The sequence below is a fragment of the Pezoporus occidentalis genome, unplaced genomic scaffold, assembly GCF_034315485.1.
Source record: "Pezoporus occidentalis ecotype Australia unplaced genomic scaffold, CSIRO_AGI_Poc_V1 ctg35, whole genome shotgun sequence".
Classification (NCBI taxonomy): Eukaryota; Metazoa; Chordata; class Aves; order Psittaciformes; family Psittacidae; genus Pezoporus; species Pezoporus occidentalis.
In genome coordinates, this window is record NW_026915483.1 from 3,011,409 (window position 1) to 3,036,933 (window position 25,525).

The 25,525-nt window shown below is 41.5% G+C and overlaps 1 protein-coding gene and 1 long non-coding RNA gene across 6 annotated transcripts in view; one reads left to right on the forward strand and one right to left on the reverse strand.

Moving 5' to 3' along the window:
• Positions 1 to 722: 722 nt before the first annotated feature.
• Positions 723 to 1,870, reverse strand: LOC134169577 (uncharacterized). Its single transcript, XR_009966929.1, has 2 exons — positions 1,745 to 1,870; positions 723 to 900 (listed from the first exon to the last, which is right to left on the reverse strand). It is a non-coding gene; the product is annotated as an uncharacterized LOC134169577 (long non-coding RNA).
• Positions 1,871 to 3,736: 1,866 nt separating this feature from the next.
• The window catches only part of SLC25A26 (solute carrier family 25 member 26), an 83,424-nt gene continuing 61,635 nt past the window's right edge, over positions 3,737 to 25,525 (forward strand). Inside the window, exons 1-5 of one of the 5 annotated variants that reach the window (XM_062630286.1) lie at positions 3,737 to 3,964; positions 5,736 to 5,892; positions 7,481 to 7,590; positions 21,393 to 21,497; positions 23,171 to 23,218. In XM_062630286.1, the coding sequence (XP_062486270.1) occupies positions 3,932 to 3,964; positions 5,736 to 5,892; positions 7,481 to 7,590; positions 21,393 to 21,497; positions 23,171 to 23,218 (453 nt within the window). In that variant the 5' untranslated portion in view covers positions 3,737 to 3,931. The remainder of the gene's footprint in view (positions 3,965 to 5,735; positions 5,893 to 7,480; positions 7,591 to 21,392; positions 21,498 to 23,170; positions 23,219 to 25,525) is intronic. The other 4 variants (XM_062630284.1, XM_062630283.1, XM_062630285.1 and 1 more) reach the window with 4 other exon arrangements.

Here is a 25,525-nt window from a genome sequence, read left to right on the forward strand (position 1 = left end):
GGACTCTGCTTCCTTGAGTAAGGGCCTTGAATTTTACCATAATGAAGCTGTGGCCAAGAGCATTGTGCCTTATTCCTGGCAGAAATAAACTGCAGAACATAAGCCTGTGCTTCCCCAAGAATATGGCAGGAGTATGCGAGTATCAAATGTTCAAGGAGGCTGGTGATGACCTGCAGAAGGACCATTGTCACACCTATCTAATGCATGGAAACCACACTGCTCTCTGATGCACTGGTGTGATCTCAAGGAAGTCCCTTTGCTCTGCATTAATTTCACAGCTCTGCATCTGTTTGCAATAAAATGGGATAAACAAGATTTGGATGGACAAAGGGCTGTGTTTTGTTCCTATTCTTTCAATTAACAGGCCCCTCCTGCCACAATAGGCTCCTATGGTGCATCACAGACTCTCGGGTGCCATGTGCCCACAGAACTGAAATTCCCCCTCCGGATGGCCTCCCTGACCCCACTATGTACCTGCTTAGGCACAAATTACAGAGATTCCCGAGTATTTATTTTCACTGTATTGATGCCAGGGTAATTTTTTGCAGCTGATAAATTTCAATCTGCTTTTAAGAACAGTGGGATGGGCTGGTTGTTTCTCAGGAAGAGCTGTAGGGTGTTGTCCGAGCTGAAGCAAAATTCACATCCAAGGAGAGCTGACTGACTGGAAAGGGTTGGTTTGGATGTGCCTGAATTGCCCAGGAGAAAGATGATAAACAGAATGAAGAGAGCAATGGCTTTAATAAATAAACTGGAACATGTGTGCAACTGATACCACCAGGGGCTGATACATGCCAAGAAGTCTGTTTTTAACATCTGCTCTTCAGCAGCCTTAATTTGTTATGACCAGATCAATACATCTTCTGCTGCTGGTGTCAGACATCCTTTAGCAGCTAGAGACTGGGAGAGGAAATACACACAAACATTTAGACATGTCTACAGATACACAGATATACAGCTAGAGGCATTTTTGTACATGTGCATTGTACCAGTGGAAGGTTTAATAATATGAAATCGATTCAAAATACTGCTTAAGTAGCCCTGACAAAGAGGACCTACAGTGGCTGATACTCATTCCCTATGATCTCTCTTTTGTTGCAGAGTATAAACTAGAGGATTGCTGTGTTGTTGGCAGCTCATATCCCACTCAGTGCATCCAAAGATGCAATATGTTCTTTATCATACTGTAATTCAAAAACTTCTCATCTTTTGCCAAGGCACTGCAAATGCTGAGGGAAGCAAGTGAGGTGCTGTAGGCATAATGGTCATTTTTAAAAGTACTCTTGCTACTCTTTACAGAGAAAGAGAGAAGGGAACAATTAAGGAGATAGAAACAGCTGAATAAAAACCCAGTGGCTAACAACCTGCTCTGGAGCTGGCAGAGTCAGTATGGACACAACTATCTATTCTCCTCTGGTATAGGGTATTGCACCAGTAGTGCTTGGGAAAAGCAGAGTGTGGCTTGTTCCTCAGCTTCCCCAGCTCGCCCTTCAGCCACAGCAGAAACCAGGCTTGGGAGAAGGTACAAGACCACAAACAAGCTGGAAACAGGGTTGAATTAAGGGATGGGACCACAGACACCCATTGTTCGGGTGCAGTCAGATGCTTCATCTGCCTGTGCTATGTTTTTCTGCTAAGCCCACCTTTTTCACTTGCAGTGGAGATGCTGGGGAGCACCTGCAGTGTTTTCTGGCAAGAAAGAAAGGACACAAGAAAACAAATCTCTTTTTTTCACTCAACTTACTCTGCAAGCTCAGGGGGACTTCACTGAAGGACGTAGCATGAAGATTAATGTTTGGCTTGCGGCATTAAGCAGAACTTGTTCATTTAAGACGGGACAGTGGCTTGGAACAATAGGAGGTTGTGACCTCTATGATGCAGGAGCAGTTCTTCTGGCAGAAGGTGATAAATAAGAGTCGCAGAGTGTATTTGAAAGCTTTGCACTGCACAATACGAAAAATGCTTGCTATGACCCCAAGAACCTTTACATCCAGAGACCTCTTGGGCACACGTGGGAAATGAGGTCTCGTTATAAATGCTGCCATCAGTAGGTTGTATGGGGATAGCAGTAACTCTAAAGGCATGCCTCATTTACTGCAGATGTCAGATTTTTCCCTCAGGATTGTTCCAAAGCACCTGATTTAATGATGCACCTAATTCAGTGATGGACATGGACTTGGAAAATGAGGAACTTCCTCCTTTTGTGTTTGTTTAGCCAATTACCAGAACATCAGCTGGAAATGGTGGATTTCAAATCACTTTTGTTTCTGTCTAGACAGCAGGGTTCTTTTGGAAACCCAGGTACTCTGCTGGGTATAACTGCTCACAGTCCAGTCTTTGCTATATTACAGCTGAAATATGTAGCCATGGCTCCTGCTTCTTCCAGGAATCAGAATCAAAGTTTTCAGGATCAGTTCCTAGGACAGCAAACTGGCTTGCTTTTGGCTTCATGAACATCACAGGCTTTGGAGGAAAGGTGGTCAGCCAGCTCTGGTGGGGACATTATTATCACCAGCTGTCAAAAGACTCCACTTATGTGATCATGTCCTGATCTGAAACAAGAAGTGATCCTTGATGAGCACAACAAAAATTAAAACTCAGGACTGATAACCCAACAGATTATTGTAAAAATCATTAAGTTAGGACCAGGAAACCACGGAGCTGCCTTAAAATCAAAGGAGGCTGAGAAATATAATACATCCAGCTTCTTTCTATTTTTGCCTGCAGAGCTCTGAGCTTTTCACTTAAATGAAAACTAAATGAAATGAAGGCTACTCTGACATTGCTTATACCTGGGGACTGAGGCAGTTCAGAACACAATCTGCAACAATTGGTGTTGCATAAGATCTGTAATAAATTTGCTGGAGTTGGGATCTCCACTTTGATCTCAGTCACTATGCTGCTGTGGGCAGAGGTGTGGGAATGGGCAGGTGGGTGCTTCCCACCTGCAACCACCACTGGCAGTCTGATGAAGGGGAGCTGAGCACCTGAAGGCAGTCACTGATGCTGAGCCATTGTCACATCCTCAGCTGCAACACCCAAACCTCACCCCAAGTGATGTACTTGCAGCCAAGGAAACTTTGACTTGAAGCCTGGTGATGTTCTGGTTCCACATGCACTGCAGTGCTCTCCAACATTTATCCCTTCTCCCTCCCCTGGAATCGCACTTCCTGTAAGCTCGAGTGTGCTTTCCTGCTGGTGAGGGTTACGTGAGGACTTTGTGCCTTCCAGCGAGAGCCAACACACCTCCTGAGAGCAGGCAGGAAAAGATGTCCCTGGCCAGGAAGCTTTACTCATGACTTGATGCCCTTAAGTGGCTTCTCCAACCTAGCTGATTCGATGATTCTATGTCCCTCTGATCTGTTTGCACGAACAGGGAGCCTGCACAGGACAGCACCAGGACCATGCTGCAGACGTGGGTTGAGGAAACACCCCCCCAAGCGACTTCACGAATGTTTTTCCCTCAGAAATGCCTTTTTTTCCTCAGTGGACGTAGGTTTGCTCTGAGAGGCCGCGAGAACAGAAAAAGCCATGGGAGCAACTGCCTCCAAGAGCCCCTCGGGGGCAGCTCTCTTCCCGCCTCTCCCGGAGCGGCACAGCTGCTACTGTTCAGCGATTTACCCACTAATCAACGCTCAGCAACAACGTATTAACTGATTAACGCCGACTGCTAATTAACGCGCGGTTTCCACACCGCTCTACAGCGAGGCTGAAGGAACCGCCCCCACTCACGTTAGCGGTGCCGCTTTCCGCCGCGCGCAAGCGCCGTGACGACACGGTCCCGCCTGACCGCGGGTCAGGGGCAGCAACATGGCTGCGCCCGTGTGCGCGTCCGGGGCGCGTCCGGAGCAGGGGATCTAGCCCCGTTCCGCGGCGGGGGGGTAGCCGGTTCGTGCTGCGCTGTGTGCCCGCCCCGTACCGCCACCCCTGCATGGAGCCGCGGGAGTCCTGGGCGGCCTTGGCGGTGAGTGAGCGGGGTCCGGGCCTGCCCGTTGCCAAGGAGACGCGGCGGCCTCAGGTGCCGGTGCCTTGGTTCGTCTCGGCTGTCTGCGTGCACGGTCCTTTGTGAATCATTTCTCCCCCTAAAAGTTACTTCTCGATGTTTTCACCCGGTAGCATCACATGTAAGGGGTCCCCATAGGTAAGGACCTCCTTGGAATTACCCAGTGACTGCTGTGGGTTCTGTGTGGAAAATCATGGGTGGGGTGCCCTTAGCTAGTGTGAGGAGAGCTGCTGACCTGTGCCTGTTGGGAGGGTTCAGATCCCTGCCAGCTGCAAGGCTCAATGCATTTGAATTAGGTCCTGGTCTTGCTTAATTGCTTTGATGGAGTTAAGTTTAAGGGTATGTTCAACTCCTGGTAAAGGTTTTTCAGCTGTTCTATGTTTAATAATGCTGCTGTTACAGAAAGGTGGGGGAAAAGGTGCATTCAGCTGTCTTGCTATCTAAAAATCTTTACTGTTTTCTCCAGATGGTGTAAGCCCCCAGGTATTGCTGGCCTCTGGTAGGGGCTCTATTACCTGTTTCATGAATTTAAATAACATTTGAGATACAGAACTTTGAAAATGAAAGAAGTGATTAGTAATTTTTGATTCGTGTTTTAACAGATGGCTAGATTAAATCTGATCAATGTTATTTTGAGCAGATAAGGATTTTGATGACAAAAATGCGAAAAAAAAATCAATGCATGTAAAGTAGCCAACTAGATTAAAAGAGTAATTAACTTATTGATTCAAAGTTTAGTAGTGAATAGTGAGCATCTCTGTGAATCTTCTGTTGGTCCTGAAGAGAACCCAATCAAACACATGTGATTTGTTTTCAGGCAGTTAAAAACCTGCACAGCTGTTTCTTGTGTGCTGCTCTATATGGGGTAGACTTCAGACTCTGTTTTCTGTTCTGAATTATAATCATTAATCATAATAGGTTAATGGTAACTGTTCATACTTTTTTCTTTTGAAATGAGTTTTCATACTTCTTTTAGTCTCCTCCTCCTGTTTTTGACAAATAGGTTTTTTCTATAGCTATGTCCTGGGGAAACTAAAGAAAGTCAACTAGAAACAGAGACAATGGAAAAGGATGGCTTTAGCTGAAACTGATTTTTTAGGGTTTGGTTATAAGAGTTGCTGTGGGTGAAAACTTTCCATTTTTTCTTAGACCTTTGAAAACATCTTTTTTTTAATACGACTTTTTTCCTCTATGGACTTTTGACAGCAAAAGAAAAATAAAGCAGTTTTACTTCAGGCTTTGCTCAACAAATGAAATGAGGCCTGATAGTTTAAATGAAGAAGTTTGCTAGAAAAAATGGGAAAGTGCTTTCTAGAGATGCTTAGGGTGAAGCAGAATTGCTTCTGTATTTCCCTGATCTTATCACGCAACTTCATAGAGGTTTTGATCATTCTGTGCTGTCCTATATTGGTAAGTGGCATTCACTGTCTTGTTTCTATGTTTAAGGTGTTAAGTGTTACTTTGTACTATCTGAAACACTGAAATTGTTTTGAAAATACCTTAAAAATGGTTTTTAAAGCTGTAATATCTATTACTTTCTCTCTTGTTGAAGCCTCCTTGTTATAGCTATAAAGCTATTGAGATCTGTGTAAGTCTGTCAGTTTATAAATTGACCTCAGAAGGGATCCAGTCAGTTGTGCTTTGCTTTAGGCTTGCCTCAGTTATCACATAAGCACCACAGCTTCACACCTATGAATATTAATGCACTTTACTCTATGGTTTTGTCTTGAAGGCTGGTGGAGTTGCTGGTGTCTGTGTTGACTTGATCCTTTTTCCTTTGGATACTGTAAAAACAAGACTGCAGAGTCCTCAAGGCTTTAGGAAGGCTGGTGGTTTTCGTGGCATCTATGCTGGTGTTCCTTCTACTGCTATAGGATCATTTCCAAATGGTAAATTTTCTTTGGCTTATTCTTTGTTGTCCTTAAGTAGGAACTGTTATAGTTTAGGACATTTGTGCTCATTGCTTCCTCTCCTGCAGGTGATTTTTAGATTCTGTGAGTCCACGTCCACCTGTGAAGAGCAGTTGCTAGAATTGCACAGTTGAACAAGCTCTTTCAGCAAGCCTGGAATGAAGGTTGCTGCATGTTTAGTCAGAAAAGCAACCCTTACTCCTTGGAATCATTCCTTACTATCCTTACTTACAGGGGTACCCTGAAGCATTTTTGGGTGTCAAAGAGGGCTTGAGTCTTGATAGCCCTTTTGTCATGACCCGCTCTGTCAGACCATTTGGAATGATTCGAAATTCAAAGTGTTTGAGTACTGGAGGTCTTTGAGCTCATTGCCCTGGGGATGCTCTGCTTGTCTTTTTCTCCTGGAAACAACTACACCACTTAAAATGATAAGACATCAGGAAAACTTTTGAAAATGAAGCTTTTAAAAAAGTAAATGCTTGTAGTCCCTGCAGAGAAAAAAGCATCTAAGTCTTTGTAGGGAGGGATAAATGAACAACAGGCTATGCTGTCAGTAGTGAATGTTAGGAAAACTTTGCTAACAAATCCACTGATACCTTCAGATGTTTGATGTCCTTCATAAGGTGATACAAAAAAATTCAGTTCTTTATCTTGTCTGCTCTGTTATCTCCTTCTGAGGTGATAAGCATCTTTTGATTAACCGAAAGCAATTCACAGAGCCCTTCTTCACAATTAAAATCTGTTCCCCTGCAAGACATGTCAGTTTTCTCATGATTTACATCTTCAGAATCTGAACTGTGGTTTTATCTTTCCAAGTATGAGTGAGAACTTATCTTTTGGAGCAGGAGTAACCCTTAAGGTGCAAATGCCTTTGTAGCTGACTTTTGCAGTGAATAAACATGGCTGGTATTGCTGTGCTCTATTTATTTTTGTATGTTTCTTGTTCACTGAACAGGACTTTTACAAGTCCTTCAGAAACTTGGAAGAATGGGTTTTTTGGAGCTAGGGTGCGAAATATGAAACTGACAATAGCTAGGAAGAAGTTATTAATAACTGCTACTGAAACAGTTTTACACATTGCAGGGTAGAGACTTATGTCATGTGCCATGATGATTTTTGGGTTAGTTATTTTTTTCCCCCTTTTCAATTTACTGATTGTTCCCCTTCACATACATAAAGACCATCTAATTCAATCTAACAATCTCCTCTCTACCCTTCCTACCTAGGAATGGTACCTTCCCCTGCCCCCCCCCAACCTACTGGACATTCATGACTAATTCATAACACATCTTTCCTTATCTCTGTACTAAGAATGGCCTTAAAGTCCTGGCATCTTTGATATTAATAGGAGATTTTCCAGTGATAACCAGAAGCTTAAACTTCTGCAGGAATTATCCTATAGACTTCATTGGTACCATTTTGGGGGAAGAAATCCTGCTTTGAACTACATGTGCAGAATAATGAGTGACAAAATCCAGCTCTAAATGTTTTTTGTGTTGTTTTTTTTTTTGTGCTAGTTTGGTGCTGGAAGAGCAGTTGAATGACTGCATGTGTTCTTGAATTTCAGCTGCTGCGTTTTTTGTCACCTATGAGAATGTGAAATCCATGCTGCACCATGGCTCTGCATCCTGCTTGGCTCCAGCAACACACATGGTGGCTGCCTCCCTCGCAGAAGTGGTAAGAAAGGTCATATATTGTGTCTGTGGGAAGAAGGTCCTATATTGTGTCTGTGGGAGGAGATGAAATCATTCAGTTATGAAACCTCAGGTTTCGTGTCATATCTTACTTTTTGAGTGTTGACCATCTTTATACTCGTGAAAGTCCTCGTAAAAATTACTTATGTTTTTTAATGAAGTGTTGGCACTTGTAAGGATTGTTTCAAAGTGAATAAATGAGTTAGTAGCACTTCTAACAAGAGCCAGTATGTGACACTCCATTTTGTGTTCTAGAATTTGGTGTTCTAGCAAAGTCTATTTGGATTGTAGCAAGTGTTGAAAGAGAGCACTTCTCAATGTCATCAAATGATGATGGTTCCTGTGTGATCCAGACCCAAACATATCTGTAGGTGAATAGTGAAGGTGCTTTATCTTAGAAGCTTGTATATGGTGTTTTTAATAACTGTTCCTGAGGTTATTTGCAAACAGAAAGAGCATGGTTGCTTTGGATTATCTGAATAAAATATATTCCAGGTTCACCAAAATCCCTCAGAGGGATCTGTGCCATTTTAACTTAGCACAAGGTGACTTGTTATAGCAGCATGGCCTAGCCACTTCCCACAGGAAGCAGTTCAGCTCTCCTTGCTCTCTGTGGGTTCAGCTTTGATTCCCAAGTAATTTTTATTCTTCTGTGGAAATGAAATGATTCTGATTAAATTGAATGGGACTTAGCCACGGAACTTAATTTAACACACCAAGCACATGAAGATAGGTGAATATAGCACCCTGTAACCACTCTGGTAGTGGTTATAGGTGGGAGTAGATAGAAGGTGATTTAAGGCTGTGTGGAATATGTTTTGTGTTGCTGCCTCAGATAGGGTTTTTTTTTCTATCTTGGTTAGAGCCTGTGCTGTCAGGCCATGATTTCTAACTTCAAGCAATGCACAGAACTTGCTTCCGTAGAAATTCTCTAAAAGCTGTTAGAAATAAGTGTGAAGTTCTTCATCACTATGGCAATGCATAGCCCTGATAAATTTGTTAGCCTGATATCTCATGGACCAGCAGATCCAAGAGGGGTTCTAAGCTTCTCAAGTGCTGTTTCAGAATCAAGTGAAATAACAGATGGGCTCATAACGAGGTACCAGTGCTCTGTGATAAAATCCACTGAAAAACAAGTCTCTTCTTTCACAAGTGGGTTATTTATAATATACTGCCTCTGCCTGTGAGGTTTTGGTGGGAAAATTATAACTGGATGTGACTTATCAGCAGTTGGCTGCAGATGACTCCTCACATGATTACAGAACCTGTTGCCTGTTTTCTTCCAAGGTGGTCTGTGGTCCTGTGAGCATCACAGCTCAGGCACTTACTCCTTTCATTTTCAAGCTGATAAATGGAGATGCAGCAGAGTTAAAGGAGTTGGTCAGAGCTGTCTTAGATGCTTGGCTCTTGCTACTGTATGGCCAGGGAAATTCATAGTGATAGCCATTGAAATGACTTTATGGTATGGAAACTGCAATGCCGTAACAGCTATTATTCAGTTAATAAGATTTTGCTTTTTGCTAGGTTTTCTGCTCCTCTTGGTGTGATGGGAGAACTAAGCTGTAAAATAATTGAGATGGGGATTTAGAGATTTGCTACAATAAACCTGTAATAAAAATAGCATAAAGCAAGATCTTCTCACATTTGTTTTATATGAAATCTTAGATGACTCATATAAATAAACCGTTCCAAATTGGATCAGGGTGAAAGTTATAACTATGGTTTTATTGATTAGTTATTAAGTTTTAATCAGGGCATAACCTCTGGGACTATTTTGTCAGTAGTTTCTTTTAAGATGTACTCTTCCTCTTTTGTACACTTTACTAATTACAATGATATAAACTGCTGTTAAATAATAAGCCAAAGACTGTGTCATGTTAGGATTCTCAAGGCATCCCTTTGCATTTCCAAACCGTCCTTTTACAAAAAAGGAGAAATTAAGATTTGGGGCGAGAAACTGATGTTTGATTTCCAGGTTTGCTGTTCCTTCACTGGTGAGCATAAATGAGTTAGGTTTTTGTGCATCAATAAAATGTGGGTATTACTAACCTTAGAGGTATGTTCATGCTGACTAATCTGTGTTTTGAATGTGGCTCAGTAAAAATAATAGGTGAAAAGGAAACAATACAAAGGTTGCATCAAGATGTATTAAAATACATGGGAGGAATCAGTAAAATGGCAGCTCTTAGTTTTTGTTACAGCCACTTTTCTGTGTTGTTTACAGCCTGTGTAAAATCATGGAAAACATGCATTTGATGCAATTTCTGAGTTCTAGGCTAGGAGGCACAAAACCAAGCCATAAAAAGCAGTGCCTGCAGTGGGCTTTTTTCCCCCCCTTCTAGGCAAGGGGAACATAGAAGGTGAATCTCATCTCCCAGAATGAGATAAGGAGAAGTACATGCAAAGTCTGACCCTGTTAAACATGATTTTTTTTTTTTTTCCCCTATAACTGAATCTTGCTGTATAGGGACTCTGAATATCCCATAATGCGTGAAAGCTTATTTACAAAGGCACAGAAACTGTGGAGGGCAGTTATATGGTATCTCATCAAGGAAGAAGGTTGAAGTATACATGAGTTATTAAGGGTGGGGAAAACCCTTATTTACCACTTGTGTAACTGAAATCTGGAGATAGGAAACACACTTGCTGCATCCAGGGCTTTGGATTTTCATCTTGACTCTACATTACCCTGCATGTTTAGTCTGCCTGTATCTTTACTGTGAGCTGCCAAGTGTGCATGGAAAACATGATATCATAGGGAGTGGAAAGGAAAACCAGATGTTCTAAAACTTTACTTTTAATATTCTAAGGCAGTGTAAGTAACTCTGAGAAGGAGCAGTGTATTTAACCTCCTGGTGTGCATTTTAATAGGAACTGGGTGCGTCTTGCAGATCCAGAGTTAACTGTACAGCTCCAGATTGATTTATATGGAATTTATATCAGCTTAATATGACAGTGTATACTATTAATTAAAAGAAACCTTGATAAAGAGAAGTCTCCCTCAGGGCCTTTCCACCAGCCTCCCGCAGACATGGTTTCATGGGAGAAGTTTAGGATTGTCCCAGTTTGACCGATGAGGTTTCCTTCATAAGTGCCAAAGTGGTTGGATTCAGCACAGTTAATTTTATATCCCACTGGCTTTTCCATGGAGGTGAGAATAAAGTCGTTTGGATCATGTCCTAGAGAAGGCTGACAACAGCATTTTCCAGTTAATGTTTAGGTATTGTTATGGTTACGATCTGAGCTTTGCAAGATATTTAGTGAAAGTTTCGAGCTGTTGCTTGTAAATATCAGGATCGCTCTTAACTTTCTGATGAAAAAAGTTTCTTTTTGATTGGCTATATTTGGTGATTTTTGTCTTGTTTTACTTTGACCTCCAGCTCAACTTGTGAGGGAAGGTTGGGGAGAATTGAAAACCAGGATGTGAGGTAGATGTCCTGTCCCTTTGGCAGCTAGTGGTGATGATCAGGTTCTTGAAGTTGATTATGTGAAGTTGTTGAGCTGCTTTTGTCCTTGGGTAAAACTCCAGAGTACATTAGGAATACAGCAGTAGGGATGTGTTGACGCTGTGCAGAGCATCCCCAAGGCTGCCAGATCCCAGGTTGCTTGTAGTAAAGCGTTGTGTCTACAGAGCATGCCGTAGTACCAGAGAGAGTAACTCAAATCCTGAAAGCTGCCTGGTCATATTAGTGCCACGATGCCTGCATTTGTCCTGTTACGTTTTTAAGATCATGTAGCCATGACACTTTAAGTTCCTCACCTGGCTTGTGTTCGTTCTGTTTCAGTGTCTCAGCAGTGTGGTCTCTTGAGTTGTAGAAATGCTGGACAAGCTCATGAGTCTAGAAAGGTGTTTCTGGTCTGACTGCAAGAATGCCAAAACTTGGGCTTTGCTGGAGCACGAAGATTATGAGAAAGGATGGAACCCTTGTCTGTGTTCTGAGAGAGCTCTCAAGGGTTAGCTAGGGACTGCTCCCTTAGAAGATGATGGGTTTGGTTTTCCTCAGCAAGAAGGAGTTTGGCATAGCCTCACGCTGTTCTTCACAATTTGAGGAAGGATGGATGGTGAAACAGTTTAACTTGAAACTCCCAACCGTTTGTCACTTAAATGGGGAGAGGGGATGATGCAGCTCCGCAGGGCAAGGTGAGGACAGGTATTTCAAGGTGAAATTCCAAGCTCACTTGTGTATTCCTGTGTGTTGCCACTTAAGATACTTTAGTGATACGAGCAAAGTGTGTGGTTCATCTGTGATTAGCATCTGACCGTCAGTATTAATAACTTGGGAATTTTTTTATCTGCTGTTGCGATGTGTCGAGTAAGAAAGCTTCTTAATGCAGGAATTATCTTTCTGGTGAATTCAGCTAGATTTCTCTACTAGTCCTAACTTGATTTTTAGAAGCAAGCCTAAATGCAAGCAAGTTTACAAATCATGGTTCTGTAGAATGACATTTTGAGTGTGCTTTTAATTCAAATAAAGTGCATGTAGTCTATTAGATACGATGGGCAACGTTGCATTTTCTATCGCTCTCTGTTTAAGAATGATCCCCTTCCCTCTGCCTTGGCAATATCTTTTTGAAGCTGTTAACTAGTTTTGCTTTAATAGAACAAAAAAACTCTCCAGAGTTGTATTGGTATGAATTCTGTGAGTAACTGGCTAGATCAGAGAAGGAAGTTGCTATTAATGCCCATTCTGAGGACAAGGCAGTAGCATGAGTTGGGCAAATTCAGAGTAATATCCTGAGGGAATCTCCAGCAGGATAATTGGTCAGGGCTTTACAGCATTGTAAGCCCAAGAAGATCGTGTGCTGCAACAAAGAAATGATTTAGTACTTGCAGTGTCTAGACTTTGCAATAATGGCTTTGAATTTTTCACTATCCTTTTTCTAAGAACTGAACTAATAAATAGACAAAACTGTTTAAAACCAAAAGCTGTGTTTTCTACTTTGCATCTTACCTGCTTTCAACCAGTGGGCTGACGATAGTATTCGAAGTAGTGTCCAAAGTCTGACGCAGTCAAAGTTTGTAAGCTCTTTTATAGTACTTCATCTCTTTTCTTGCTGTTTACCTTGATCAGTGTCTGTCATTTTTCTGTGACTGTGTCTTCTGTGCTGTGTGTGCCTCGGTACCTATAGGCACCGGGAAGAGGAACATGCTGACCCTAGCAAGATGAGCAGTGGTGGGGAGTTGCAGCAGTGTAGGTGGTCTTTTGAATACATCATGGTGATTTGAACTATTCATAAATGAAGGTAGGTGAGGTGAGGTCTGCAGTACAGATGCTGTAGGATGTTTGCCAAATCCTTGTGCAGAAGCATAGTTGAGCAGTGGTTGGAAGATGGTTGTGAAGGTGTGACTGCTGTCATTAAGAGCTAGTGAAGAAGGAGCATAGTTAGAGTGAGTGGAAACTCCAGTCAGAGCTGCAGCTGAAAATTGGTTGTAAATAAAGATGAATGGAACCATGAATCCACAAATACTGCCAACAAAGTCATCATACAATTAAAGGCTGAAACAGCAAATTAAGAACTGTCAAACACCTCACCAGCCAGCCACACCGAGCTTCTCTTTATGCTCCATGTTATCTGCATATATTGAATATTCTTCATCAGCTGCTTTTGTGTTACCTGCTCAGTTCAGGGCTTAGAGGACATGCTATTCTGCAGTAAAGAGTAGAAGCTTGATGGTTGCCACCTCTCTTCTTTTGACCCTAGAGCTGATATCCTTCAGCTGATACAGAAATATCTGCATGTATGTATGTCTGTAGAGGAGCTAATTTGGGTTAAAGAGTGTAAGTGAGGAAAAAAAAATAATGTAGAAGTGTTTCCTGCTGGGTTTCCTGGCTTGCAACACACTCTGCCAGAGTCAGCTTTGGAAATGTCTGAGATAGCTTAAGGTAAATTTATTCGAAAGTAAGGTTCTGCAGAAGGTTTGTTGGGAATAACAGTTTCTGAATAGCTCCATATGTGGACAAGCCTGTAATTCTTTAAGTCAAAAGGCTGTAGGAAAGAGTAAGGGATCAATTAGAGGAAAATACTTGATAAAAAACAATGTAGTTGAAATTTCCGTGTTCTGGGCCAATGTAACCCCAAGAGACTGAGCAAATAGTAAAATACCAGTCATCTTTCAACAGGAGACTTAATGTGTTTGCAAAAAATATTGCCTGTGTTCTCTTGCCTGGAGTCTCATTAATGTTTGTGCTCTTGTAACACAGCCTGACCCCACTTGGCTCCTTGGAAGCAGTTTTATGCTGGATGGGCTGCACCATGCTACTTTTGCTGAAAGAACAGTTTGGCTGGTGGATATGATTAGTTTCTTAAGCCTTTAAAAATAAGTTTAACAGACTCTCAGCAGTGAAAGAGTTGCTGGGAGAGATTGGATTGGGCAGAAAATTCTGGAGATTGAATTAAGAGTCTGCTCTTTGGCTTTAAGCCTTTCTGTGTTTAAATGTAGTAGTAATTTATGATTCAAGCATCGACCAGGTTATGGAAGACTTTTTACGGAAGACTTACAAAGCTATTCAACTGTCTGATTTTTGCAACTTGAGTTTAAACCAATGCTTGTGACTGTACCAAGGAACTTCAGAATCTGTGGGACACTTATTTTGTGCTGGTGTACAAAAGAGATGTGCACAACGGTAGGTCTCTTTAGGTAAGTTTTAGATTGTAAAACTCTACATGGATTAAACTTTGAAAGACCAATTTAGTTATTCAAAGCGCAGAAACTTGCAAAACACTTGCAGTGAGAAGGACTTCTATAAAGAAGTGTTTAGTGTCAGCTTTGTCACCTTCAGAAACTTTCCCTGTTCTTTGCCTGTTACCTGATGTAATTGGGGTAGTAGTTTCTCCTTTCTGTAAGAAGAACCCGGCACAAATACCCACTGCTTGAGGACTGGAGTTTTCCAAGGCGTATCTGATGTGGCTAATGGAGAGGTAGGCAGGAAACCCACAGCAGGAGTTGTAGAGCACGTAGCTGGGCGATTAAAGAGCCACACACGTGAAAGGAATTGGAGAGGGGCAGAAGCCCATGCTGAGAGGGCTGCTGAAGTGATGGACAAGGAGCCAGCTGAGCACTTCTGTGGGGTGCATATGTTCAGACAAGATGGTCATGTGAAGGGAGAAGTGTATGGTGGTGCAGGTGATGCTCTGGAGCAGGAAGAAGGGAGCCCTGGAAAGCAGTAATAAGGAGTTAAGTTTGACAATGACAGGATGAGCTGGCACTCTACAAGACAATTCTGCAGATGCCAGGTAAATACATCTAAGGTGGAAACTTAGAGGAGGTTGAAAATGTTTGTGCAGGAGCTCTGGTTTTCTGAGTGCTTGCAACATTTCAGTCCCTGTGAATGGTCTCATCTCTGAAATAGTATGTTTTCAGGTTCTAGGAAATGCTGAGATCTGAGGGATCTTGCTGGCTGAGATTATTCTTTGAAGAATGTTTCCTGCCAGCATACAGGAGAACTGCAGCTAAATTAATGAAGGACCTATTGTGCCCATCAGAAGAAAAGATGGGACAAGGAGCCTGGCATTGTTCAGACTTTCCCATCCAGAGCCCATTAATCAAAACTTATTCTCTCCATGGGTCTTACATTAGGAGTGGAGTCACCTGTTCATGACCCCAGCAGCTTTGCACAGGACTGAATTTAACTGTGATGTGCGTAAGTGTGGGAGGGGAAAATAAGATTAGCATATTCAGAGGTTTTATTTGGAACATGAACTCTTTTTCTGGGGCTGGCACTTAAAGCAGAAACAGATAGTGGACAGTGCATATACTGGGCAGTTTCTGTCCTCTCTGGAGACAATTTCCTCCTTAAAGTAGGTGTTAATGCTTCAATTCTCCACTTTGGTTGTGCTTTACCAGGTAGTACAACCTGATGACAAGCACAAGTGAAAGGACTTGTTCACAATTTAATTTGTGACCCACAGCAAACTACAGACTGCAGAAACTTATGCTTTTATTCTGTTTTGGTCAAAAGGGCAGCAGTTATTTAGGTGAAGGTTTACTGGTGTTTGAACTGATAATGGTCTGGACTGAAGCAGTTCAGGCTTCTCTGTTTAAAAAAAATATGAAACCAAATGACAGATGTATTTCATGTTTCTCCACTGTTCTGTTAGTATTCCTGGTAATGGAAAGGGTGAAGCCATTCATCTACAGCTCCATCCCATGTTCCTCACCCGCCACACTGTCTAATAGTCTCAATCCAAGAGTTGTGACCAGAGTTTAGAAACAGTTATTGGGAGGATGAAATACTTTGCTAATCTCATAAAATTGCATTAAAGAAGTTCTTTCCCCCCACTTCTCTGAGAGGGGAATCTCAGTAAGATCTGAAGTACTGAAGAGATCTCCAAACAGAGCTTAGAGAGGCATGGAAAGCTGCAGTACTGAATTCTAAGTTTGTTGAGAGCCTCTGACTTGAAGGGAAATTTCCCATTCTTTTTCAGGATCCAAAGGAAATCAGTGCAGTTTAAGATCTCTTAATTTTAGACACACCTATTGTTTTAATCATTCACTTATCTGAGGAATGGAAAAGGACATTTTTCATGGTTTAGATTAAAAACAGTAACTTCCTACTTGGAAGGGAGTATCTGACGAGAAAATTGAGATGCTCAGACAGTCATTTATTAACCTATTCTGGGAAGAAGCATTTTTTAATATAAAAAGCTGCAGCCAAACAGAAAACCACCTAACCAAACCTGAGCTATAAGGTAGCTTTTGTCTGCAGGAGTATGACTAATAATATCTTGGTTGCATCTTCTCTTTGAATGGGGTTTTAGAGTTACTCTGTTTTTCTTGCTCTTTCTACATTATCTTGGAGCAGAAAATCCTGACCTTCAGGAATGGGGTGAGCAATTAGATGTTTGTTACCAGATTGACTGCAGCCTAAAGATGCATCCTTTGGTAAGTCATAGCCTCTTTGGTGTAATTTTTCTGCAGCAGCTTTTTCTCCCAAGTGGTTACTGCTTATCTTGCACAGGTATTGCGAGGTTTAGCTCCCTGGATACAAAGTCATATAGTGTCATAAACTAGATTCTTACTTGATTAAGAAAAAACTTACACAAATGACATTTAAGAGTAACTTTCCCCAGGTATGTTCCTTTAGTTCTGTATTAAGTATTAAATTATATGGCGAACATCAGTTAAAGCTTCCCAGCCTGCTTAGACAGATAAAGTCATTAAAACTAACCTCCTGCTTGGGAAATTTAAAATTTAAGTCCTTTAGAAGGTATTCTGAAGGGTTTAAAGCTGTAACAGAGAAGTTTCCTGGAGCTTAACACATTTCTGTACCTAGTTTCCAAAGTAGGCTTAGCAGTGCAAGCCAGAGATTTGCTCAGAGTCACCAAATGCAGGTTCCTAAATCACCAGCCACTAATGTATTTCGGAACCATTCTTTGTCCCCAGACTCTACTCTCTTGCTTTTAGCAGAATGGCTAATGACTAAGTGGGGAAAAAACCTTGGTCTTGATCCTCACCCAAACCCAGGCTAGTGCAAAGAACAGATCAGCTCATCAGCCAGGAGCATCAGGTGCCAGCATCTTAACAAAGTGGCTTCTTAATATTTGCCCTTCAGTGGTGTGTCTTAAAAGCATGGGTAATATCTCTCTTACTAAAGGTAAGTGTTTAGACCATATGATTATGGGAGCTTTTAAGATCTATGGGTCAAATCATTAACTGTGCAAGGTGCTGCTAGTCTGCATAAGGAAATGCTTTCTCAAGCTGCTTTTGGAGGTCCAAAGCTGTCAATAGTGTTGTACCAGCTGTGTACCCAGTGCTGAGAACTTGCTGTGCATCAACCCAAGTTAAGTACCCAACATAAACCCTTAACAGCAACTAGAACACCTCCTCTGTTGTTTTTCAAGTGCTTCTGGATACAGCTCATGTGTAGATCATGCCTGCAAGGTTAGTGCTTGAACTGTGGTGTAGGTGCCTAAAAACAGATGCACGTTATCTTTGATTCTCTACTAAATCCTACAAAACCAGTCATGTAGGGAATGGTTAGCCTGGAGCACAAAGGGTGGAATCTGAATGGGGTATGTTAACATTTAGATAATAATACAGCTTTGAAGACCAGGAGGTATTGTGCTCCTTTCTGAAGATGTTGTCTTACGTTTGTCTTTGCCTAAAGGACAGCATATATTGGATAGGGGAGCAAGGACCTGCTGGTGAGCTACAAGTGGTGTCATGGTGGCTTGTAGATAAGTTCTTACTCCAGAATTTGCAGTGGCAATGCAATGGGATCTTCCTAGTCCAACCAGACTGTGTCTTGTGTTATTGTCTAAAGGAAGATGTTTGGTAGCCTTGTGCTGATGGCTTACGTGAGTATTGCCTCCTTCTGAACAGCTGCTCTAGCTTTAAGTAGGATTGGCAGCTATCATAAGGTAGTGGTTGAAGATAAGGTGTTTCCAATAAACTTAGATGAGCCCATGCAAGAGGCTTTGTGCAGGTTCCTGGTGCTGTTTGCAGCAGGTCTTGTTTTCTGTTAGCTGTGGCCACATAGGAACAGGTTACAGATATACTGAAACAGTTTAAATCGCTATATATGAAGAGTATTTGTGTTGCCTTAAAGGCACTGGTCACTCATCACAGCGAGTCAAGAAAGACATTGGTCAGAACAACCAGGAAAATCTAGTCTCAGTATGAATCCAACCAGGAGATGGCAGCATTGATGCATGCAAAGAGTATTTCAAAGTTAAAATGCTTCCCTGAACCAACAGGAAAAATTAGTATCCTTCAGTTGGAAGATGTGCTGGTTTAGCATTACATAGGTAAATATTAATAAAATAGGCCTAGTTTTAGCTTTTGTCCCTAATGGGCTAATGCAAGTCAGTAAATTAAAAATGCACTTCAGTTGGCATCTAAATACTGGAGCCACATTTGAGCTGGTAATGATTTAACACAGGATTTTGAAATTCAATGCTCATGATCAGAAGTGGTTATGGCATTAAAAGGCTGGAAAGTTAACAGATGCTAGTGTTGTCATTTCTGCATACCTGCTCTGTAAAGTAATTGTAGATTTGCTTAAAGCTGTAAAATTGGCTTTTGTTAAAGCTTAAATCTAAAAATCCTTGAGCCTTTTGTTTCAGTGTTACTATTTTCCTGACCTTATGGCATGTATACATGTGCACTGACATGGGGAGAGTCTGATAACTGGTATATTGGGTTACCTGACCTGGTAAATAAGGAAAGAGCTTGGCCCGGGGGGTCTTGATTCTGTCTTTCTGCTCCCATTAACAGAAGGGAATGAGCATGGTCCCTATCAACAGGGTGCTGTTGTCTGATGCTTTCATGTCAGGCAAGGTAGCTGAGGGCACACTGCTGTGCCCTCTCCATGGCTGGCTCTACAGATGTTTGACAGAGCTAATTTGTCACAGGGTCATCCCCGGATCTGGTGGGATGCGCCAGGAATGGCCTGAGTTTGAGAGGCTGTATTGTGCTCTCCTGTGGCAAGCAACAGGCTGCATTTATGTGAAGAGCCAAGAGATATAAAAGCAATTTCTTCCTGGGCTTTTGGTGACCAGGGAGGTGAATGGGCCTCCACTGTGCAAGGTCGCATTATTGTCTGTCCTCCACATCTATTTGTCCAGTAGTTGATGCAGCTAAAAAGCATGTATGTGGTTGGTGACTGCAGAGCATCTGCACAATTACATTTCACCCTCGCTTGTTCAATTTACTTATAGCTTCCAGATTAAGTATGAATTCTCTTGGTGCAGTGTTATCATACTGGTGCTGCTTGACCGTATTTAGCTAAGAAATCAAACTGTGGAGACGTGTATTATGTTCTAACTTTGTCAGCATTGCCTGGAAGGTGCTGCAGTGATTGAGATCTGGGCACAATGAATTTGAGACTTTTCTGAACCCATCTGTCCCAGGTTGTTACTGTCTTTAAAATCTTGTGGGCTAATAGATAGGTGTGAACCTAATCTTGCATGCTTCCCTTTAGAGACCTGTGTTCGACATCAAAAGACTGCTGGGATTGTTAGTGATGGTAAGGTATGAATGTAGGAACAAATCAGGTAACACATTGTACATTCAGGTGCACAGTGAAAATGTCACTGTTCTGTCTGATGTTAGCAGTTGCAGCTTGTGGCTTTTTGTGTACCAGAAGTGCCCCATGGAGCCAATCTGACAGCGCAGCCCGGGTGACACGAGCCTCTATTTCCTTTCATAACAGCACAATGTAATCACTCTTTTTGTTCTTGTGCAGCCACAGGCTCCCTTGTAAGCACAAATTCAAATGGGAGAAACATCAAAGTTAATTTGAAATGAAATGCACCCCAAGTAGTCTGGGGGAAATGGAGACATTACTTTGAGGCCACCCTTCTCCTGCCAAAACTGCAGCACCCCAGATGTCAGAAAGCCATGCTGCGCTCTTTGTCTGGTCTTGATTGACTGGATTGTTTTCATCCGAGCCTTTTTAAAGCTTTCCTCCTGCCTCCATGTTTTTTAAGGAATAAAAAGCTAATATAAGGACATGGAGTGTTATGAAGCATGAAGTTCTATAAATATTTATGCTGAACTATCAAAAAAACTTGACAGTTCTTATTTTCTTGACAGATTGGGGTCACTTGTTATTTTTGACCCTGAGAATTGAAGAGCACATGGAGTTAGATCTGTTTGTAATGACTTTGGATATTGTTGTCTGGTAAACTTGTAGGAATGTAACAGGATAACAGACTTTTTTTTTTGTGGTCTGTCTGTGAAAATGGAACTTAAGCCTTGGGCTGTGTTACCCACAAATCATTGCTCAAATTACTGTTTCTGTGCAATGTGGCAGTGAATTCCTGAACTTCCTTTGGCACATGCGAGTTTGAGGTAGCAGATGGGTTTATCACTTCACATGGACAGCTTTCACTTGGGTTGCCCTTGGCTTGAAGTACTCGGTGATCATCTTTGTCTCTAGGAACCACAGTGTGTTCCTGAGGCCAGCACAGGATGGGAACAAGGAAGGCTAAATATCTGGCTTATAGTGTCCCCAGTGTTTTGCCACCAGTCCCAGCACTGCTTTAAGTATTTCTCAGGCCAACTGAAGACAAACTCCTGTTAAAAGTGCCAGTAAACAGGTCTTTCCTGGAAAGAGGAGAGGTTTGTAACTCTTGAGGATCCTTATTGAACATTATGCGCACACAAGCTTAATTCCTGCCTGAAGCTGAAGTGGCAGGTGAACATTTTAAAGCCAGGTCTGGCTTTTTCAGCAAAGCTGGAGCTTTGTGGCAACAGCCATGTTATTACATCCAGCTGCAGGGGCCTTTCTTGCCTGCAAATCCCTTGTGTAGGAAAGGATCACTCCGATGGTTCACACTGAATGAAATCTAATGTGTTTTAAGGTAAATCTTGAATATATTGTGTGCGTCCGTGTCTCTTGAGGTCAGTCACTAGGGGGCACAAAGGAACTACCTAGGAAAGAAGTTTATTCTTCCAAGTCCTGCGTTTCCAGTTTACCTCTCTGAAAGGGGGGCGGGTGGGGGGGAATTCCTGTGGCAGCCAAAAGACAGGATAGCTTCAAAATTCTGGTTTCATTGTTATTTTTTCCCCACTCAAATCTATTTCTGGTTTGGAAGTTAAAATCTTCAAGGGGACTTCCACTTTTCTATAAGCACATTTTGTGTTCAGAAGGTACGTAGCTCTCAGAGCAAACGCGTGAGCTGCTCATCAAGAGCTGTTAAGTACAGCTGGTGTAATTCCTTGAAGTTATTTCCTCGTTTCTCAGTTTTCTGTGCTTGGAACCATCTCCAAATGTGTTGGCTATATAAAGAGTAAGGCAGCAAAAGGAATTGTTCTCTGAACTTGTGGGTCTTTTGCAGGTTGCCTGCCTCATACGGGTTCCATCCGAGGTAGTCAAACAAAGGGCCCAGGTTTCTCCTTCCTCGAGTACCCTCCAGATTCTCTCCCGCACCTTGTATCATGAGGTGAGTTCAGAGCAAGTCACTTCATTCTTTCCACTCAGTTCCATACATGTCCAGAACCATTCCTGCAACTTTATTCCAGTTCTGTGTTCTCCCAGCACTTTCCTATCTCTTCTTCTGTTAAAAGTGATTGGCATGTTAAGTTGAAGGAAACCAAACCCCCACCTTCCCCATGTGCATGCACTTACATGCACACTCTAAACAACTCTTTCCCCTTCTTTTTATATGAAATATCTACACTAAAAAATAAATTTAAAAAGGGGATTTAGCTTTCCTGTTTCCAAAGCTCTGCATGTGTTTATCATGGAATGGTTTGGGTTGGAAGGGACCTTAAAGCTCATCCAATTCCAACCCCCTGCCACAGGCAGGGATGCCTTCCACTAGACCAGGTTGCTTCAAACCCCGTCCAACCTGGTCTTGAGCACTGCCAGGGATGGGGCAGCCACAGCTTCTTTGGGCACCCTGTGCCAGTGCCTCAGCACCCTCACAGGGAAGAACCTCTTCCTTATGTCTAATCTAAATCTACCCTCTACATGTCCTTGTAAAAAGTCCCTCTCCAGATTTCTTGGATGCCCCCTTGTATTTATGCCATGTTATGGGAAAACAGAAGATCAAGTCTCTGTATCTAGAGTTTGCTGAATGGTTTCCAGTTTTTGTAGCTGGCTTTAGAGGGGGTGTCCTCAAGGCACCATTTCAGAGAGGCTCTGTAGGAGCTCTGGAAATGAGTGCTTATCCAGTATTTGTAGCTTTTGAAAAATAAGGGCTTTTGTTATCTTTTCTGTAGTTATACTGATCCTTCCTGTAGAAACTGTTCACCATTGTTTTTACTGAGTCTCACAAGGGGTATTTTTCAAGTTTATTCCGTAAGAGAAAGTGGCTCCTGAAAATACTGTGGGGAAAATATTATACATATTTCTGTGTGTAAAGGCCAGGAAAAGGAAGCCATAAATATGACCTTTAAATGATCCACTTGATTTTTATTTGCTTGTAAATAAAAACTGTTGTGATAACCCTGCACAAGAGGGTCACTGAAACTTCTTGCTTGAAGAATGGATTGGTCATTCTGCTCTAAAAGCTGGTGCTCTCAAAACTGTATGGTTTTCCCCTTCTTTATAGCTGGCAGAGAGCCTTAGGTTTTGCCAAACACTTGAATAAACTGCCCTATAAGATAATTAATATAATCTTACATACTTATAAAATTGTAATGGTTTTTAATGTTATCAGCTAGTTAAAAATATAAAATGTCTCAATAAAAGCTCTGAATCAAGACTAAATGTGGTCAGGGAAAGTTGTCATCCAATGAGTTCATTTTTGCATGGGCTATTCAAACAGAATGGGGATAGTGCATACTTTTAGACCAAAGTTTTGGGCAAGTAGAGTTTGAAGTAATGTATTTCTGTATCTTCTTGTCATTTTAATTTTAAATGTAAGGCATATCCTCTTTTCCATAACTGTTTATTATGAACAGTGGCTAAATGATCTTTGAAATGAACATAAACCCCTCTGGTACTGTGAGTCATGGAATGCGGTATGCAATGCTATAATCAATATAGTCAATTTGCAAGAAGTTCAGGTCTGACATTCAGGCTACAATGTTTGCGTCATAATTACTGATAAACTGTGGTCTTTGGCAAACTAATTCCCTATAGCTAATGCTTTCTTTTGTTGGCTTACAGGGTATTCAAGGACTTTATCGGGGTTACAAAAGCACAGTATTAAGAGAGGTAAAACACTTATTTTTCTCTTTTAATTGATTCCTTTGTGTCACTTTGTTTTCTAACACCAGATAGTACGATTGAGATCAGCTGCTCTAACCATAAGCTCTAAATCCTAGGGTGTTTCATTCTAGGTAAGTTACTAGTTTGTGATCGAAATAGAATACTGATAATGTGCACTAAGAAAACTTATGATACATGCAAAAAGTTGTCTACCACCCTGTGTCTCAGTTCTATTGCTGAATTGTGAAAGGATGGAAATGTGTATGTTAACATGATGAAAACCATGAAGTAAAATACTGGAAACTTCCTCCAGTGCTGTGATTGCATCATTTGCAGTATGCATGCCAACAACGGTGAACTGGTGGCATCAGGCCAAGTTTGGCACAGACAGATTTAGGCATTCTTTAAATATATTTGTCAGCAGATGCCAAAAGATTATCTGTCCTCTGCTATACAGAGAGGATTGTGCTCTCTTTTTAAATGGGTGAAAGCAATGCATTTAGTCATCCAGGCTGTGGATGTGATACGGCATTACTTAACTCTAAATCAGAATACTTCACTGCTGGAAAAAAAACGATGGAGCTAAAAATATTTTGGCCTGCTTGGCAGAAAATAGCTCCTAAACTAAAGTCTCTTCATAAATGTACTGTGAATTACAGGATTAGTGTCATGGAAGTGTTTGATGTGCTGTGTAAACTGGGGGCAGATTATAAGAGGTTGAAAAACACACTGATGAGCTCCTAGTCTAAAACTGCTTCAGAATTGCAGCCCATTTGGTGCACCATTAGCACCTCAAATAAAGAGATAAGGTTCAATTCCTATGAAAACATAAGAGCTTTTGTCCAGGAAGGTTCTTAAGTACTCTGTTCCATGTGCTGTGTGTGGGTTTGTCCTCTCCTTATGTAACTTGCTGAATAAACGTTTGGATCTTTGTTGCTTTCCTGTTTTAAACACAGGATCAGGTCTTTTGGCTGTGTTGCATTGATATTAAAGCCAATTGCAGAGGCTTTTCAAGCCTCCATTCAATAGCTCTGCTTTTAAAAGCCTTTCTTCAAGCTGAAAGCTGCTTTTAGGACAGTTACGCTAGCCGGCTCTTGTTACAGTTGTGGTATAAGAATGGGTATTACCTAAAATAAATACCAAATATAGAGTTCCTTAAAATGCTGACACATAATAATGGACTGAGTCTAATTTTGGCAGGTCTGAGTGTTTAAAAAATCACTTATTTGTGCAGAGATGATACCTGCTTTTCTGAAATGCAAACCCCACCATAGCTTTGTCCTGTACTGATTTTCTGGCTCACTAAACATGGTATTCACTCAGATGTCATTTGCAGACGGGCAAAAAAAGGCCAACAAATGATTTTGATTTCTCTGAGGGTTTCTGAATAAATGAATAAATTTGGATCCCATTGCATACAGATTTTGCATACTAACAGGTAGATAAAACACATGGTTACCACTGGGTGCTGTTCTCCTTAAAATCTGTTTTGACACATGTCGGGGTGGTAATTCGTTTGCAGACCATATTCATGGCACAGTGTATGACCCTGCTGAGAGAACTTTGTTTACTCAAAATGGCAGCACTTTGCTGGAAATTTAATGGGCGTCCTCTCCATTATGTATATTCATAAAAGATCTTTCAGAACTGATTTCAGTTGAAATATTGCTTTTTGGGAGAAACTGTCCAATCAAATGAGAAGTAAATGAAATGTGCTTTCTCTTCCAAATGAATCAAATCAATGGTGATGTTTAAAAGAAAAACATCATCTTTGAATTTAACACTGTCAAGGCTGTTGTCTTTTTCTGACACTAAATGTTGTAAAGTAATGTCCACTTGAGTCAGAACCTGCACCTGGAACTGTTGTAAAGCCTGACACTTAAACTTGGTGTTTTCCCTTCTCTTTAGGGACACTTCTTCCTTTAAGGAAAGTCTTTATTTTCAGATAAAAATCTGTATTAATTCATTATTGGACACATCCAGGTGGCTGCATAGTGTATATAAACTGATACTTAATTCCAGCTGACTTCTATACGTATGGACTTTGTTCACATGCTTTGGTTCTTCACTTACACAAACCCCTTTGTTTAGTTACACAGGAGTGGGGTTTTTGAATAGAGGGGCTTCAATGCATAATTTCTCATGGAAGAGGCTGGGAATATTGATGCTTTTCAGATGATGATATTCTTGCACTGCCAAAATTCTTGAGCCAGAATTTGAGGAAGGTTAATTTTAGTTGCTGCTTTGAGATAAAATTTTGCATATTACCTAAAGCAGTGCCTGGCCAGAGATGTGCTTGCCAATTGTTTGGGC